The sequence below is a fragment of the Coregonus clupeaformis genome, chromosome 9, assembly GCF_020615455.1.
Source record: "Coregonus clupeaformis isolate EN_2021a chromosome 9, ASM2061545v1, whole genome shotgun sequence".
In the NCBI taxonomy this organism is placed as follows: Eukaryota; Metazoa; Chordata; class Actinopteri; order Salmoniformes; family Salmonidae; genus Coregonus; species Coregonus clupeaformis.
In genome coordinates, this window is record NC_059200.1 from 16614889 (window position 1) to 16631754 (window position 16866).

A 16866-nucleotide genomic window follows, 5' to 3' on the forward strand; every position below is an offset into this window, starting at 1 on the left:
TTGTGCCAGTAACTGAAAGGTCGCTGGTTCTAATCCCTCAGCCTACTAGGTGAAAAATCTGCCGATGTGCCCTTGAGCAAGGCACTTAACCCTAATTGCTCCTGTAAATCGCTCTGGATAAGAGCGTCTGCTAAATGACCAATTATTATAATGAATTCACACTCCAGTACAGTAGGTGGTGGTGTATGCACCTTTCAGTTGGTTGCGATCCGCCAGTACACATTTAAAGAAGAAGTGTTTCGCAAGTCAATAATATCTGGCTAGCGTTGGACATATCGTAACACTTGAAGTTGATCAACCATGTCAGTGAAATCATGTTGTATTTACAGCATGGGAGTGATTTCCATGCTAACTTTGATAGCGGGCATAGTTCTGGTGCTTTCGCAGGTGTTTCAAAACATCGTCGACGCGAAGATAAAAGAGGTAACGTTAACGCTAGCCAGTGGCAAGCTAGCTAGCAGGCCAACTTGGTTGTTCAACCAACCAGCCAAACAGAGGCTAATTGTATTTGAATTTGATTTTAACGTCAAGTAATCTAATCTAACTAGAGAACTAGTTAGAATGCAGCTAACAGTAGCCTGGCAGCTTAAGCTTGCTAACTAGCTAGCTCGTTGTAGCCTACAAACGTTAAAATACTTTGTGTACAGTAAGCTTAGCCTGATTTTGTTTTTTAACATCACTGTGAAAACTTGACAAGCTATTCTTGTCTGAATTGAATGTTAGCATTGACATACATATCCAGTCAAAATGTTGAATTTTGTTTCAATATATGCTGTGTTGTGGTCAGACGGACAAACAAATGTTTTAGTTGGCTGCTACTGTTCACGTTAGCTACCTGGTTCAATCATCTGTCGTGTGAATCGAGCTTTCATATCGGCTTTTGTGGTCACAAGCTATGTGTTTACTAACCAGTGTACGTTGAACCCTAGGAGACTGTGCTCAGGAATGGCACGCTGGCATTTGACGTGTGGGAAAACCCACCTTCTCCAGTTTACATGCAGTTCTACTTCTTCAACGTGACCAACCCGGCAGAGGTGCTGAGGGGAGAGCGGCCTGCCGTTATGGAGGTTGGACCCTACACATACAGGTGAGATGTGGAGCAATTCATGACGATGAGTAAAACTGTCACGGGCTAAAGATGAGATGCAGTCTTGAGTAAAGATGACCGCAACTGAGCCAATTTCTAATATCTGTTGTGACATTTGTCATGTGATAGTCATTGTCAGCAAGTAGGAAGGAACTCAGCTGACATTTACACAACTGGTGACATGTCCTGTGCTTCCTTAACAGGATCAGGGGATTCTGTGCTAAATGTGTAACTCTGTGAATGAACCCAGCTTAGGATAGGAGGCTTGTTGGGTTCTCTCTTGGCAGCATGAAACCAAGCCCCGATGAGATGTTTCACTGAGGCGATCAAGTCAGCAGTAGGCCCTAGGTCTCTATGGCTGCGCTTACACAGGCAGCCTAATTATTATCTATTGCCCAATTATTTGTCATTTGAGCAGTCAGATAAGATCTTTTGCCAACAATTGGGCAAAAGTTCAGAATTGGGCGGCCTGTGTAAACGCAGCCATTGGGGCAGCATGAACGCTTTAGTTCTAGGTATTATACAAGCATTGACTGGTGGGCTTGCTCCCATCCACTCGCCTCAAAATGAACATTTTTGGCTAGCTTGCATGTTTCCATAGCTTGGGTAACACTCTGTTTGTGCCATCATGCCAGTCCTTGTCTGGCATGATAACACAAACAGATCTAGGACCATCAGGCTAATGTTTCCACGCACCTTATCTGGCTTGCCCTCACCAGATGTCTCTTTTTCTTCAGCACATTCTTCTTGGTTCTTGCCGTCACTCACTGTGTTTTTATAATGTTTCCTTGCTCAGGGAGTTTCGTCCGATGGAGCGAGTTAATTTCCTGGAGAATGGAACCAAAGTGTCTGCTGTCAACACTAAGACCTATGTGTTTGAGCCTGACATGTCCAGAGGTCCAGAGAGTGACCTGATCAGAACAGTCAACATCCCAGCTATGGTAGGGTACAACACACACCCCCCCTAATCAGAACAGTCAACATCCTAGCTATGGTAGGGTACAACACACCCCCCCCTAATCAGAACAGTCAACATCCCAGCTATGGTAGGGTACAACACACACCCCCCTAATCAGAACAGTCAACATCCTAGCTATGGTAGGGTACAACACACCCCCCCCTAATCAGAACAGTCAACATCCTAGCTATGGTAGGGTACAACACACCCCCTAATCAGAACAGTCAACATCCCAGCTATGGTAGGGGTACAACACCCCCCTAAACAGAACAGTCAACATCCCAGCTATGGTAGGGTACAACACACCCCCCTAATCAGAACAGTCAACATCCCAGCTATGGTAGGGTACAACACCCCCCCTAATCAGAACAGTCAACATCTCAGCTATGGTAGGGTACAACACCCCCCCTAAACAGAACAGTCAACATCCTAGCTGTGGTAGGCTACAATACATAAAACTGCCTCTTTTTTTGTGTATGAAACATAAAAACGTGTTCTGATTGAAGAGAGTTGTAGCAGAGGCACCGCGACTTCCATTTACAGAGTACAGAATATACATCAACGTTTCAATTTACATTAGCAACGGAATGTCATGTGCTGAGAGAGGGTTCGGGGGCTCAGGTCAAATTTACGATAAATATTCCAGTATAGCCACTAGCCAGTAAAGGGATGTACAACGTATACGACAACGGATCTGACGGACCTTCGTTTGCGTAGCTCTCTAAGTAGTTCTACATACTTTTGTGCAACCTAATTTTTGGAACATGATGCGAAGGGAGCTCCATTTGTGTTGACTGTAAAAAATCACAATGGAGAGCCCTTAAGCATGCTTTTAACAAACTATTCAACTATGGAAGCAACTTTTCATCCTAACCATATTCCACTCTTGAATAATGCAACAATTCACAGGCATGTGCAGACAATTAAAGGGTTTATTTTGTGTGGGGGGGGGGGGCTCGTCATGCTACCCAGGGTAAAATAATTGCAGAACGAGCTCTATTTTGTTGGCTTCTGGTACATTCTAATGCCTTGATTCCATCTGAAATACACAGCTAAATTATTCTATACTTTAATGACTTTACTTCCCAGATTGGTCAAATTTAGTTGTGGGATTGAGTAGAAAGACATGACTTTACAATGACATTGACTGAAAATGTAGGAATTCAGTGTGTTGTTTTGGATATTATCTAGGCCTACATGATCTGGACTGTTTTTTAAGTAAGAACCTTTTTTTATACTATTTTTTTGTTATTTTACGCCCTTTTTCTCCCCAATTACGATCTTGTCTCATCACTGCAACTCCCCAATGGGCTTGGGAGAGGCGAAGGTCGAGTCATGCGTCCTCCGAAACATGACCCGCCAAGCCACGCTTCTTAACACCCGCTCGCTTAACCCTGAAACCATTGGATGGGGAGCGTCGCTGCACAGCTATTTCCAGGTCTCTCCAGAGATGTTCAATCGTTTTCAAGTCCGGGCTCTGGCTGGGCTACTCAAGGACATTCAAAGACTTGTCCCAAAGCCACTCCTGCGTTGTCTTGGCTGTGTGCTTAGGGTCGTTGTCCTGTTGGAAGGTGAACTTTTGCCCCAGTCTGAGGTCCTGAGCACTCTGGAGCAGGTTTTCATCAAGGATCTCTACTTTGCTCCGTTCATCTTTGCCTCGATCCTGACTTTTTAAATTAGCAAAATAAATCTTAAAACCTGTTTTCGCTTTGTCATTATGGGGTATTATGACGTATTCTAGAAAACAAACAAAAAAACAAATCCATTTTAGAATAAGGCTGTAACTGAACAAAGTGTGGAAAAAGTCAAGGGGTCTGAATACATTCCGAAGGCACTGTGTGTGTGTGTGTGTGTGTGTGTGTGTGTGTGTGTGTGTGTATATATAACAAAAAATATAAATGCAACAATTTCCACCCACCCAATCACAATGAGTTTCTCCCCACAAAAGGGCTTTATTACAGACCGAAAATACTCCTCAGTTTCATCAGCTGTCCGGGTGGCTGGTCTCAGACAATCCCGCAGGTGAAAAAGCCAGATGTGGAGGTCCTGGGCTGGCATGGTTACACATGGTCTACGGATGTGAGGCCGGTTGGACATACTGCCAAATTCTCTAAAACGAAATTGGAAGCGGCTTATGAACATTACATTCTCCTGCAACAGCTCTGGTCGACATTCCTGCAGTCAGCATGCAAACTGCACGCTCACTCAACTTGAGACATCTGTGGCATTGTGTTGTGTGATAAAACTGTAAATTTTAGTGGCCTTTTATTGTCCCCAGCACAAAGTGCACCTGTGTAATGATCGTGCTGTTTAATCAGCTTTTTGATATGCCACACCTGTCAGGTGGATGGATTATCTTGGCAAAGGAGGAATGCTCACTAACAGGGATGTAAACACATTTGTGCACATCATTTGAGAGAAGCTTTTTGTGCATATGGAACATTTCTGGGATTTTTTATTTCAGCTCATGAAACATGGGACCAACACTTTACATGTTGCGTTTTATATTTTTGTTCAGTATATATTTATAATAAAGAAAACACACTCTTACCACTGAGGGTCGGTCCGTCAGGAAGTCCAGGATCCAGTTGCAGAGGGTGGTGTTCTGTCCCAGGGTCCCGAGCTTGGAGGGCGCTATGGTGTTGAATGCTGAGCGGTAGTCAATGAACGTCATCCTCACATAGGTATTCATTTTTTTCTAGGTGGGGCAGAGTGGAGTGCAATTGAGATTTGCGTCGTCTGTGGATCTGTTGGGGCGGTATGCAAATTCACGCCCTGGAATACCGTCCAGACCAATCAATCAATCCCTGGGTGGGACTTTGAGGGAAGGCGGTAGATTACTAATCTGGTCAGAAAAACGAGTCTAGTCTAATCTTTCAATTTAATTTATTCTGGCAAAAACTAAAGATAGTATTTTCAATTTAGTTTATTGTAGCAAAAACCTAAGAAAAAAAGCTTGTGTTCTGTCAAGTAAACATGGATTCCCTGTGAGAAACAATATAGAATTGCAGGAAAATGTTGTTTTTTTTTAATTCAGGGGATAATTTTGTTCAGTGCAAGTATCATGACATTTTAGCTTTTTATAAAATTCAATCGGTTTTCATTGATCACATTATGGACCAGAATGAGTCTCTCTCTCCACTACCTATTTTTCCTGCAGTAAGGATTCAAAATCTTCATAGAATGTTTTCATCATTTATTTGCATATAATCCACAAAAAAGCAGTTGTAGCCTACCAGTATGCAAATTGGGGAGCCGAATGAATGGCCCTCTCACCGATTCGGTTCCGTTCGCCTAACCGATCCTTTCAAAAAGAGCCGTTTGTTTGCGAACAACCAATCACTAGGCTAACACTGAAGAGTCACTTTAGCGGTCACTGTCAAGTCTCGACATGGGCTTTGAATCCTAGGAAAAATACAAACTATCTTTTGGTTTACGTGTCCTGGTTACGATACCGTGGACTGATTGTACAAAATATTAGGAGCACCTCCCTAATATTGAGTTGCACTCCCTTCTGCCCTCAGAACAGCCTCAATTCGTCAGGGCATGGAGTGTTGGGCCCAACGAGACAATTCTGTTTACACTGTCCTGCTTGGAGGGGGACAACTGTCGGGAGACTGTCTTGTTACCTCAGGAGGTAGTGGTCGTGACATGAGAAATGTTCGGCTTTGCGTTACAGTAATATGTCTATTCTTTGGGGAAAAAATGTGATGGCTCTCAAGAATATCCTTCAACTTTCGTCAATGTAGGGCTCGGCGATAAGGCTCAAATATAATATCACAGTATTTACAAAAAAAATTGATGGTATTTGACGGTATTTTATGTTTTTTGAATAATACAAGTTAAAAATGTGCTTTATGAGTAGTGCGTGACCCTAGGGTGGCAACACATACATTCTATGTGATTTCAATGGGTCCTTCTCCATTCTGATTTGGTTTTATACTGTTCAATTCAAATGTTCATCAATTTCTGCATTTCCTGCACTCATTTCAGATCATTTCCAGACTGCAACGTAGGACTGCACGATATATAGGCCTTATTTTTAACCAAATGTTGCAATTGCGATTTAGTGCACAACACTTGGGTGAACTGGGTGGCGCAGTGGTCTAAGGCACTGCATCGCAGTGCTAGCTGTGCCACTAGAGATCCTAGTTCGAATCCAGGCTCTGTCGTAGCCGGCCGCGACCGGGAGACCCATAGAGCGGCGCACAATTGGCCCAGCGTCGTCCAGGGTAGGGAATGGCCGGCAGGGATGTAGCTCAGTTGGTAGAGCATGGTTTTTGCAACGATTCCCACGGGGGGCCAGTATGAAAAGTAAAAAAATAATGTATGCACTCACTAACTGTAAGTTGCTCTGGATAAGAGCGTCTGCTAAAATTACTAAATAAATAATAATAAATAACTGTTGGAACCATGGAAATATTAATTATTATTCTAATTCTACAGTTAGAATATAATAGTGGGCACTTTGGTATTTTATTAGGATCCACATTAGCTGTTGCAAAAGCAGCAGCTACTCTTCCTGGGGTCCACACAGAACATGAAACATTACATAATACCGAACATTAATAGACAAGAACAGCTCAAGGACAGGACTACATCAAACCGTTTTTTAAAGGAACACTTCAAATCACATTTGTTTTGTCACATACACGTGTTTATCAGATGTTATAGCGGGTGTAGCGAAATGCTTGTGCTTCTAGCTCCGACAGTGCAGTAATATCTAACAAGTAGTATCTAACAATTTCACATCATATACCCAATACACACACAACTAGTAAGGAATGGAATTTAAGAATATATACATATGGACAAGCAATGACAGAGCGGCATGGACTAAGATACAGTAGAATATTATAGAATAGAATACAGTATATACATATGAGATGAGTAGTGCAAGATATGTAAACATTATTAAAGTGACTAGTGTTCCATTTCTTAAAGTGGCCAGTGATTTCAATAGGCAACAGCAGCCTCTAATGTGCTAGTGATGGCTATTTAACAGTCTGATGGCCTTGAGATAGAAGCTGTTTTTCATTCTCTCGGTCCCAGCTTTGATGCACCTGTACCGACCTCGCCTTCTGGATGATAGCGGGGTGAACAGGCAGTGGCTCGGGTGGTTGATGTTCTTGATGATCTTTTTGGCCTTCCTGTGACATCGGGTGCTGTATGTGTCTTAGAGGGCGGGTAGTTTGCCCCCGATAATGCGTTCGGCAGACCGCACCACCCTCTGGAGAGCCCTGCGGTTGCGGGTGGTGCAGTTGCCGTACCAGGCGGTGATACAGCCCGACAGGATGCTCTCAATTGTGCATCTGTAAAAGTTTGTGAGGGTTTTAGGTGCCAAGCCAAATTTGTTCAGCCTCCTTAGGTTGAAGAGGCTCTGTTGCACCTTCTTCACCACACTGTCTGCGTGGGTGGACCATTTTCAGTTTGTCGGTAATGTGTACGCCAAGGAACTTGAAGCTTTCCAGCTTCTCCACTGCGGTCCCGTCGATGTGGATAGGGGGGTGCACCCTCTGCTGTTTCCTGAAGTCCACGATCATCTCCTTTTGTTTTGTTGACGTAGCCTGCATATCAATACATACACACAAACTATCTAGGTCAAAACTTTGAATAGTGTTTGACATGACAACGAATGAAAAATGCCAGGGAATAATTATTGTGACAGGATAGGAACCAAATTGTTTATAAGTGTTTCCTAGGGGACCCTATAATCTTTGGCTACATTTGAATGTTTTCTCTTAGCAACTTAATGTAGCTAACATATTCTTGCTTCATGTATTCCTCTTTCATTTAGAAGATACTGTTGCACAAACAACATGCAGATTTAGGTCTACACCGTCCCTGGTATGATCAGGCTGTATAGCTAATTAAGTTAGCTCTGACTCAGTACATTTATTAGCTAGCTAGCGATTTAGAATTAGCGGCTAACAAGATTTTAGGGCCAACTTGCTAAGACAAGACAAACTCGCTGTTTGCGGATGTAAGAAACATAAACTAATAGTGTAATTATTATAGAACGCTAGTGGATTTATACTAGGAAGCAAAGTCAAAACCGCATCGTTGTCATCATCTTTGTTGCATGTGCTGCATTGACCATGGGAGGGGAGGGAGAGAGGGAACAAACAGCGTACCACCTTTTTAACAAACCAAACATTCAAATACCGTTGTAGAAGGTAAAGTAAAAACCCAAACTGGTCCGTGCATCACTACCAGTATATCGTAAAATACGGTATACCGCCCAGCCCTACGTCAATGTAAAAAGGTTCATTTTGTCTTTGGAGAGCTTATGGAAGGTGGTGGTGCTTATGTTTGTCCTATTGTCACATGCACTTTAATGAAGCACTCACTTTTGATGAAGCATGTCAGTAGTACAGCTGTCTGTTGTATGAGTGTCGCTACAGCTGTCTGTTGTATGAGTGTCGCTACAGCTGTCTGTTGTATGAGTGTCGCTACAGCTGTCTGTTGTATGAGTGTCGCTACAGCTGTCTGTTGTATGAGTGTTGCTACAGCTGTCTGATGTATGAGTGTTGCTACAGCTGTCTGTTGTATGAGTGTCGCTACAGCTGTCTGTCTGTATGAGTGTCGCTACAGCTGTCTGTCTGTATGAGTGTTGCTACAGCTGTCTGTTGTATGAGTGTTGCTACAGCTGTCTGTTGTATGAGTGTCGCTACAGCTGTCTGATGTATGAGTGTTGCTACAGCTGTCTGTTGTATGAGTGTCGCTACAGCTGTCTGATGTATGAGTGTTGCTACAGCTGTCTGATGTATGAGTGTCGCTACAGCTGTCTGATGTATGAGTGTTGCTACAGCTGTCTGATGTATGAGTGTCGCTACAGCTGTCTGTTGTATGAGTGTTGCTACAGCTGTCTGATGTATGAGTGTCGCTTGTGAATGACGATGCATTCAGTTCTGAGTATTCTCTCTCTTTCTGTTCCCAGACGGTGATGGAAAAATTCAAGGATTCGCCGTTTATGGCCAATATCATCTCATCTTACATGAAGTCGGTCAATGAAGATCTATTCACTACACACGCTGTGGGAGAACTGCTTTGGGGCTACGAGGACGGCCTTCTCAAAGCTCTGAAATTACTGCAGCCTACATTAGATGATGTGTTTGGACTCTTCTACAAGGTTTGGTTCTCACTCACTACCCAATATGGACTGTATGATTGGTTGTGATATGTTGATTGGTGTTAGGTATTTGGTTGTGATATGTTGATTGGTGTTAGGTATTTGGTTGTGATATGTTGATTGGTGTTAGGTATTTGGTTGTGATATGTTGATTGGTGTTAGGTATTTGGTTGTGATATGTTGATTGGTGTTAGGTATTTGGTTGTGATATGTTGATTGGTGTTAGGTATTTGGTTGTGATATGTTGATTGGTGTTAGGTATTTGGTTGTGATATGTTGATTGGTGTTAGGTATTTGGTTGTGATATGTTGATTGGTGTTAGGTATTTGGTTGTGATATGTTGATTGGTGTTAGGTATTTGGTTGTGATATGTTGATTGGTGTTAGGTATTTGTATTTGTGCGTTTTTAAGTGGTTGGTTATTTAAGTGCTGTAGTAATATAACGTTTTGTAACTGTAGTCACTTCATAAAGAAAGTATAGACTTAGATCTAGGAAAGCCTTGCCATGTGAATAGATCTAGGAAAGCCTTGCCATGTGAATAGATCTATGAAAGCCTTGCCATGTGAATAGATCTAGGAAAGCCTTGCCATGTGACTAGATCTAGGAAAGCCTTGCCATGTGAATAGATCTAGGAAAGCCTTGCCATGTGAATAGATCTAGGAAAGCCTTGCCATGTGAATAGATCTAGGAAAGCCTTGCCATGTGAATAGATCTATGAAAGCCTTGCCATGTGACTAGATCTATGAAAGCCTTGCCATGTGAATAGATCTAGGAAAGCCTTGCCATGTGAATAGATCTATGAAAGCCTTGCCATGTGACTAGATCTAGGAAAGCCTTGCCATGTGACTAGATCTAGGAAAGCCTTGCCATGTGAATAGATCTAGGAAAGCCTTGCCATGTGAATAGATCTAGGAAAGCCTTGCCATGTGAATAGATCTAGGAAAGCCTTGCCATGTGACTAGATCTAGGAAAGCCTTGCATTGTGAATTAGAGAACATTGTTTCAGATACAACACACAGCCTATGATTTTGTTTCTCCAGTGTTCTGTTTTTGATGATGAAATCATGAAGGAGCGACAGTTTCATGGTGGTTCTGTTTTTGAATTTCAGCAAAATGCTACAGATGATGGCGACTATGTGTTTCTGACCGGTCAACAGAGTTACAAGGACTTTGCCATTATAGATCAGTGGAAGGGTCAAAGGTAAGGGTTCTATAGAACATTCCACCACATAATGTTATAAACATATAAATACAATGGTTTTAGGCCTCCTATTGTCAAGGATGACAATAAATTCAAACTAATTTAATCTGTAATCTAATTGTTCGGTTTGTGTAACTGATATAATTTAGATGGGTGTTTTTCTGTTTCAATATTATCTTAGCCTCGTTAAACCAACCTAATCTCACATTCTGTTTTACTTAAGGTGGATATTATCTAGATTTCACAGAAGGCGAATACAGTCAGAACCCATTTTGAAGTGGTAGCAATGGTATAACAGCGATAACGATGTGTGTTCTCTCTGTTTGCAGCTCTCTGAATTGGTGGACCACAGATGAGTGTAACATGATCAATGGAACCAATGGGGCCTCCTTTCATCCAATCATCACCAAGAACGAGACCCTCTACATGTTTTCCTCTGACCTCTGCAGGTTGGTTTGGGTCCAAACTCCCATGTCTCTGTGTCATGGGAGCTTCCTCTACCATTACATCCTTAGCGTCATGTGACAGTTTATTTTCAGCGTTTGTCATCACGTGTTACTATTATTTAGCCCGTTTTGGAAGTCAAAATACATTTAACTAAAATGTATGCGTTGAGTATAGGGCTGTTGCGTTGACCGTATTACCGGCAGTCACGAGTCATGGCCGCAGTCAAATTCCACGTGACCATTTAGTAATTAGGCTTCTCCAAGCTCTGATGCTACTGATGGTCATTAGTAGCCTACCAAACTTGCTAACTGCATGATGCTGCCACCACCATGCTTCACCGTAGGGATGGTGCCAGGTTTCCGCCAGACGTGACGTTTGGCATTCCGGCCAAAGAGTTCAATCTTGGTTTCATCAGACCAGAGAATCTTGTTTCTCATGGTCTGAGAGTCCTTTAGGTGCCTTTTGGCAAACTCCAAGGGTGCTGTCATGTGCTTTTTACTGAGGCGTGGCTTCCGTCTGGCCACTCTACAATAAAGGCCTGATTGGTGGAGTGCTGCAGAGATGGTTGTCCTTCTGGAAGGTTCTCTCATCTCCACAGAGGAACTCTGGAGCTCTGTCAGAGTGACCATCGGGTTCTTGGTCACCTCTCTGACCAAGGCCCTTCTCCCCTGATTGCTCAGTTTGGCCGGGCTGCCAGCACTAGGAAGAATCTTGGTGGTTCCAAACGTCTTCCATTTAAGAATGATGGAGGCCACTGTGTTCTTGGGGGGCCCTCAATCCTTCCCCAGATCTGTGCCTCGACACAATCCTGTCCTGGAGCTCTCTGACAATTCCTTCGACCTCATAGCTTGGTTTTTGCTCTGACATGCACTGTCAACTGTGGGACCTTATATAGACAGGTGTGTGCCTTTCCAAATCGTGTCCAATCAATTGAATTTACCACAGGTGGACTCCAATCAAGTTGTAGAAACATCACAAGGATGATCAATGGAAACAGGATGCACCTGAGCTCAATTTGGAGTCTCATAGCAAAGGGTCTGAATACTTACGTAAATAAGCTATTTCTGTTATAATTTTTTACAAGTTTGCCAACATTTCTAAAAACGTGTTTTCGCTATGTCATTATGGAGTATTGTGTGTAGATTGAGGAACATTTTTTATTTAATCAATTTTAGAATAAGGCTGTAACGTAACAAAATGTGTAAAAGGTCAAGGGGTCTTTAGTACTTTCCGCACTCCCTCAAATTGTTTGGAAAAAATATTCATTCATTCTTTCCTTTAAACGGATCAGTCGTCCTGGTCCCTTTGCAGAAAAACAGCCCCAAAGCATGATGTTTCCACCCCCATGCTTCACAGTAAGTATGGTGTTCTTTGGATGCAACTCAGCATTCTTTGTCCTCCAAACACGACGAGTTGAGTTTTTACCAAAAAGTTATATTTTGGTTTCATCTGACCATATGACATTCTCCCAATCCTCTTCTGGATCATCCAAATGCACTCTAGCAAACTTCAGACGGGCCTGGACATGTACTGGCTTAAGCAGGGGGACACATCTTGCACTGCATGATTTGAGTCCCTGGCGGCGTAGTGTGTTACTGATGGTAGGCTTTGTTACTTTGGTCCCAGCTCTCTGCAGGTCATTCACTAGGTCCCCCCGTGTGGTTCTGGGATTTTTGCTCACCGTTCTTGTGATCATTTTGACCCCACGGGGTGAGATCTTGCGTGGAGCCCCAGATCGAGGGAGATTATCAGTGGTCTTGTATGTCTTCCATTTCCTAATAATTGCTCCCACTGTTGATTTCTTCAAACCAAGCTGCTTACCTATTGCAGATTCAGTCTTCCCAGCCTGGTGCAGGTCTACAATTTTGTTTCTGGTGTCCTTTGACAGCTCTTTGGTCTTGGCCATAGTGGAGTTTGGAGTGTGACTGTTTGAGGTTGTGGACAGGTGTCTTTTATACTGATAACAAGTTCAAACAGGTGCCATTAATACAGGTAACGAGTGGAGGACAGAGGAGCCTCTTAAAGAAGAAGTTACAGGTCTGTGAGAGCCAGAAATCTTGCTTGTTTGTAGGTGACCAAATACTTATTTTCCACCATCATTTGCAAATAAAATCATTAAAAATCCTACAATGTGATTTTCTGGATTTTTTTTCCTCAATTTGTCTGTCATAGTTGACGTGTACCTATGATGAAAATGACAGGCCTCTCTCATCTTTTTAAGTGGGAGAACTTGCACAATTGGTGGCTGACTAAATACTTTTTTTCCCCACTGTATCTTGTCTTTCACAATAGATTTATCTAACCCTTTTCCTTCTCCGTTCCTTGGTCCTCTTTGTCAGATCTATCTATGCCATCTATGAGGAGGAGAGCATTGTGATGGGTGTCCCAGCTTACAGGTTCTCTCCACCCAGCAATGTGTTTGCCAACACAACAGAGAACGCTGGCTTCTGTTCCCCAGCAGGGAACTGTCTGGGCTCTGGCGTGCTCCAAGTCAGTGCCTGCAAACAAGGTAATAATAATATCATATATTTTCTATTTTATTTCCAATATTTGATATATGCCACTTGGCACTCAATTTTATACAAACGTTGAGTGCATACATTTTTATGTGATCCCTGCTGGAGTTGAACCCACAACCTTGGCGGTACTAGTCAATGCCAACTGAGGTCCATTATCAACTCAATGAGGGGGAAAAAAGACATTTCATTAATCTCATATTTCACATCCTAGATGCTCCGATTGTCATGTCTTCTCCACACTTCTACCAGGCAGATGAGAAGTTTGTCAAAGACGTCTTCGGCATGAAACCTAACAAGAAGCAACACGAGACCATCATCGATATCAACCCGGTATGTAAACTGAACAAAGAATATAAATGCAACAATTTAAAAGATTTTACTGAGTTTTACAGTTCCTATAAAGAAATCAGTCAGAACATAGGCCCTAATTTATCGATTTTCACATGAATGGGAATACAGATATGAATCTGTTGGTCACAGATACCTTTTTTTTTTTTTTTTTTAGTAGGGGCGTGGATCAAAAAACCAGTCAGTATCTGGTGTAACCACCATTTTGCTTCATGCAGCGCGACACATCTCCTTCACATAGAGTTGATCAGGCTGTTGATTGTGGCCTGTGGAATGTTGTCCCACTCCTCTTCAATGGCTGTGCGAAGTTGCTGGATATTGACGGGAACTGGAACACGCTGTTGTACACGTGAATCCAGAGCCTCCCAAACATGCTCAATTTTTTATTTTATTTTATTTTATTTATTTCACCTTTATTTAACCAGGTAAGCCAGTTGAGAACAAGTTCTCATTTACAACTGCGACCTGGCCAAGATAAAGCAAAGCAGTGCGATAAAAACAACAACACAGAGTTACATATGGGGTAAAAAAAACATAAAGTCAAAAAATACAACAGAAAATATATATACAGTGTGTGCAAATGTAGCAAGTTATGGAGGTAAGGCAATAAATAGGCTATAGTGCAAAATAATTACAATTAGTATTAACACTGGAATGCTAGATGTGCAAGAGATTATGTGCAAATAGAGATGCTGGGGTGCAAAAGAGCAAAATAAATAACAATATAGGGATGAGGTAGTTGGGTGGGCTAATTTCAGATGGGCTGTGTACAGGTGCAGTGATCGGTAAGGTGCTCTGACAACTGATGCTTAAAGTTAGTGAGGGAGATAAGAGTCTCCAGCTTCAGAGATTTTTGCAATTCGTTCCAGTCATTGGCAGCAGAGAACTGGAAGGAATGGCGGCCAAAGGAGGTGTTTGCTTTGGGAATGACCAGTGATATATACCTGCTGGAGCGCAGACTACGGGTGGGTGCTGCTATGGTGACCAATGAGCTAAGATAAGGCGGGGATTTGCCTAGCAGTGATTTATAGATGGCCTGGAGCCAGTGGGTTTGACGACGAACATGTAGTGAGGACCAGCCAACAAGAGCGTACAGGTCACAGTGGTGGGTAGTGTATGGGGCTTTGGAGACAAAACGGATGGCACTGTGATAGACTACATCCAATTTGCTGAGTAGAGCGTTGGAGGCTATTTTGTAAATGACATCGCCGAAGTCAAGGATCGGTAGGATAGTCAGTTTTACGAGGGCATGTTTGGCAGCATGAGTGAAGGAGGCTTTGTTGCGAAATAGGAAGCCGATTCTAGATTTAACTTTGGATTGGAGATTCTTAATGCGAGTCTGGAAGGAGAGTTTACAGTCTAACCAGACACCTAGGTATTTGTAGTTGTCCACATACTCTAGGTCAGACCCGTCGAGAGTGGTGATTCTAGTCGGGTGGGCGGGTGCCAGCAGTGTTCGATTGAAGAGCATGCATTTAGTTTTACTAGTGTTTAAGAGCAGTTGGAGGCTACTGAAGGAGTGTTGTATGGTATTGAAGCTCGTTTGGAGGTTTGTTAACACAGTGTCCAATGAAGGGCCAGATGTATACAAAATGGTGTCGTCTGCGTAGAGGTGGATCTCAGAGTCACCAGCAGCAAGAGCGACATCATTGATATACACAGAGAAAAGAGTCGCCCAAGAATTGAACCCTGTGGCACCCCCATAGAGACTGCCATAGGTCCAGACAACAGGCCCTCCGATTTGACACACTGAACTCTATCTGAGAAGTAGTTGGTGAACCAGGCGAGGCAGTCATTTGAGAAACCAAGGCTATTTAGTCTGCCAATAAGAATGCGGTGGTTGACAGAGTCGAAAGCCTTGGCCAGGTCGATGAAGACGGCTGCACAGTACTGTCTATTATCGATCGCGGTTATAATATCGTTTAGGACCTTGAGCGTGGCTGAAGTGCACCCATGACCAGCTCGGAAACCGGATTGCATAGCCGAGAAGGTACGGTGGGATTCGAAATGGTCGGTGATCTGTTTGTTAACTTGGCTTTCAAATACTTTCGAAAGGCAGGGCAGGATGGATATAGGTCTGTAACAGTTTGGATCTAGAGTGTCACCCCCTTTTGAAGAGGGGGATGACCGCGGCAGCTTTCCAATCTCTGGGGATCTCAGACGTTACGAAAGAGAGGTTGAACAGACTAGTAAAAGGGGTTGCGACAATTTGGCGGCTAGTTTTAGAAAGCAAGGGTCCAGATTGTCTAGCCCAGCTGATTTGTAGGGGTCCAGATTTTGCAGCTCTTTCAGAACATCAGCTGTCTGAATTTGTGTGAAGGAGAAGCGGGGGGCATGGGCAAGTTGCAGCGGAGGGTGCAGAGTTGGTGGCCGGGGTAGTGGTAGCCAGGTGGAAAGCATGGCTAGCCGTAGCAAAATGCTTGTTGAAATTCTCGATTATTGTAGATTTATCGGTGGTGATAGTGTTTCCTAGCCTCAGTGCAGTGGGCAGCTGGGAGGAAGTGCTCTTATTCTCCATGGACTTTACAGTGTCCCAAAACTTTTTGGAGTTAGTGCTACAGGATGCAAATTTCAGTTTGAAAAAAGTTAGCCTTTGCTTTCCTGACTGCTTGTGTATATTGGTTCCTAACTTCCCTGAAAAGTTGCATATCGCGGGGGGCTATTTGATGCTAAGGCAGTACGCCACAGGATGTTTTTGTGCTGGTCAAGGGCAGTCAAGTCTGAGGAGAACCAGGGGCTATATCTGTTCTTAGTTCTGTATTTTTTGAATGGGGCATGTTTATTTAAGATTGAGAGGAAATTACTTTTAAAGAACAACCAGGCATCCTCTACTGACGGAATGAGATCTATATCCATCCAGGATACCTGGGCCAGGTCAATTAGGAAGGCCTGCTTGCTAAAGTGTTTTAGGGAGCGTTTGACAGTGATGAGGGGTGGTCGTTTGACCGCGGACCCGTTACGGACGCAGGCAATAAGGCAGTGATCGCTGAGATCCTGGTTGAAGACAGCGGAGGTGTATTTAGAGGGTAAGTTAGTCAGGATGATATCTATGAGGGTACCCATGTTTACGGATTTAGGGTTGTACCTGGTAGGTTCGTGATAATTTGCGTGAGATTGAGGGCATCTAGTTTGGATTGTAGGATGGCCGGGGTATTAAGCATATCCCAATTTAG

At 43.2% G+C, this 16866-nt stretch overlaps 1 protein-coding gene across 1 annotated transcript in view; it reads left to right on the forward strand.

The window, feature by feature from the left end:
• Positions 1-235: 235 nt before the first annotated feature.
• The window catches only part of scarb2c (scavenger receptor class B, member 2c), a 41052-nt gene continuing 24421 nt past the window's right edge, over positions 236-16866 (forward strand). Inside the window, exons 1-8 of the mRNA XM_041885325.2 lie at positions 236-423; positions 930-1087; positions 1884-2028; positions 8986-9177; positions 10288-10379; positions 10709-10828; positions 13166-13335; positions 13557-13675. Coding sequence (XP_041741259.2) covers positions 301-423; positions 930-1087; positions 1884-2028; positions 8986-9177; positions 10288-10379; positions 10709-10828; positions 13166-13335; positions 13557-13675 — 1119 coding nt within the window. The 5' untranslated portion in view covers positions 236-300. The remainder of the gene's footprint in view (positions 424-929; positions 1088-1883; positions 2029-8985; positions 9178-10287; positions 10380-10708; positions 10829-13165; positions 13336-13556; positions 13676-16866) is intronic.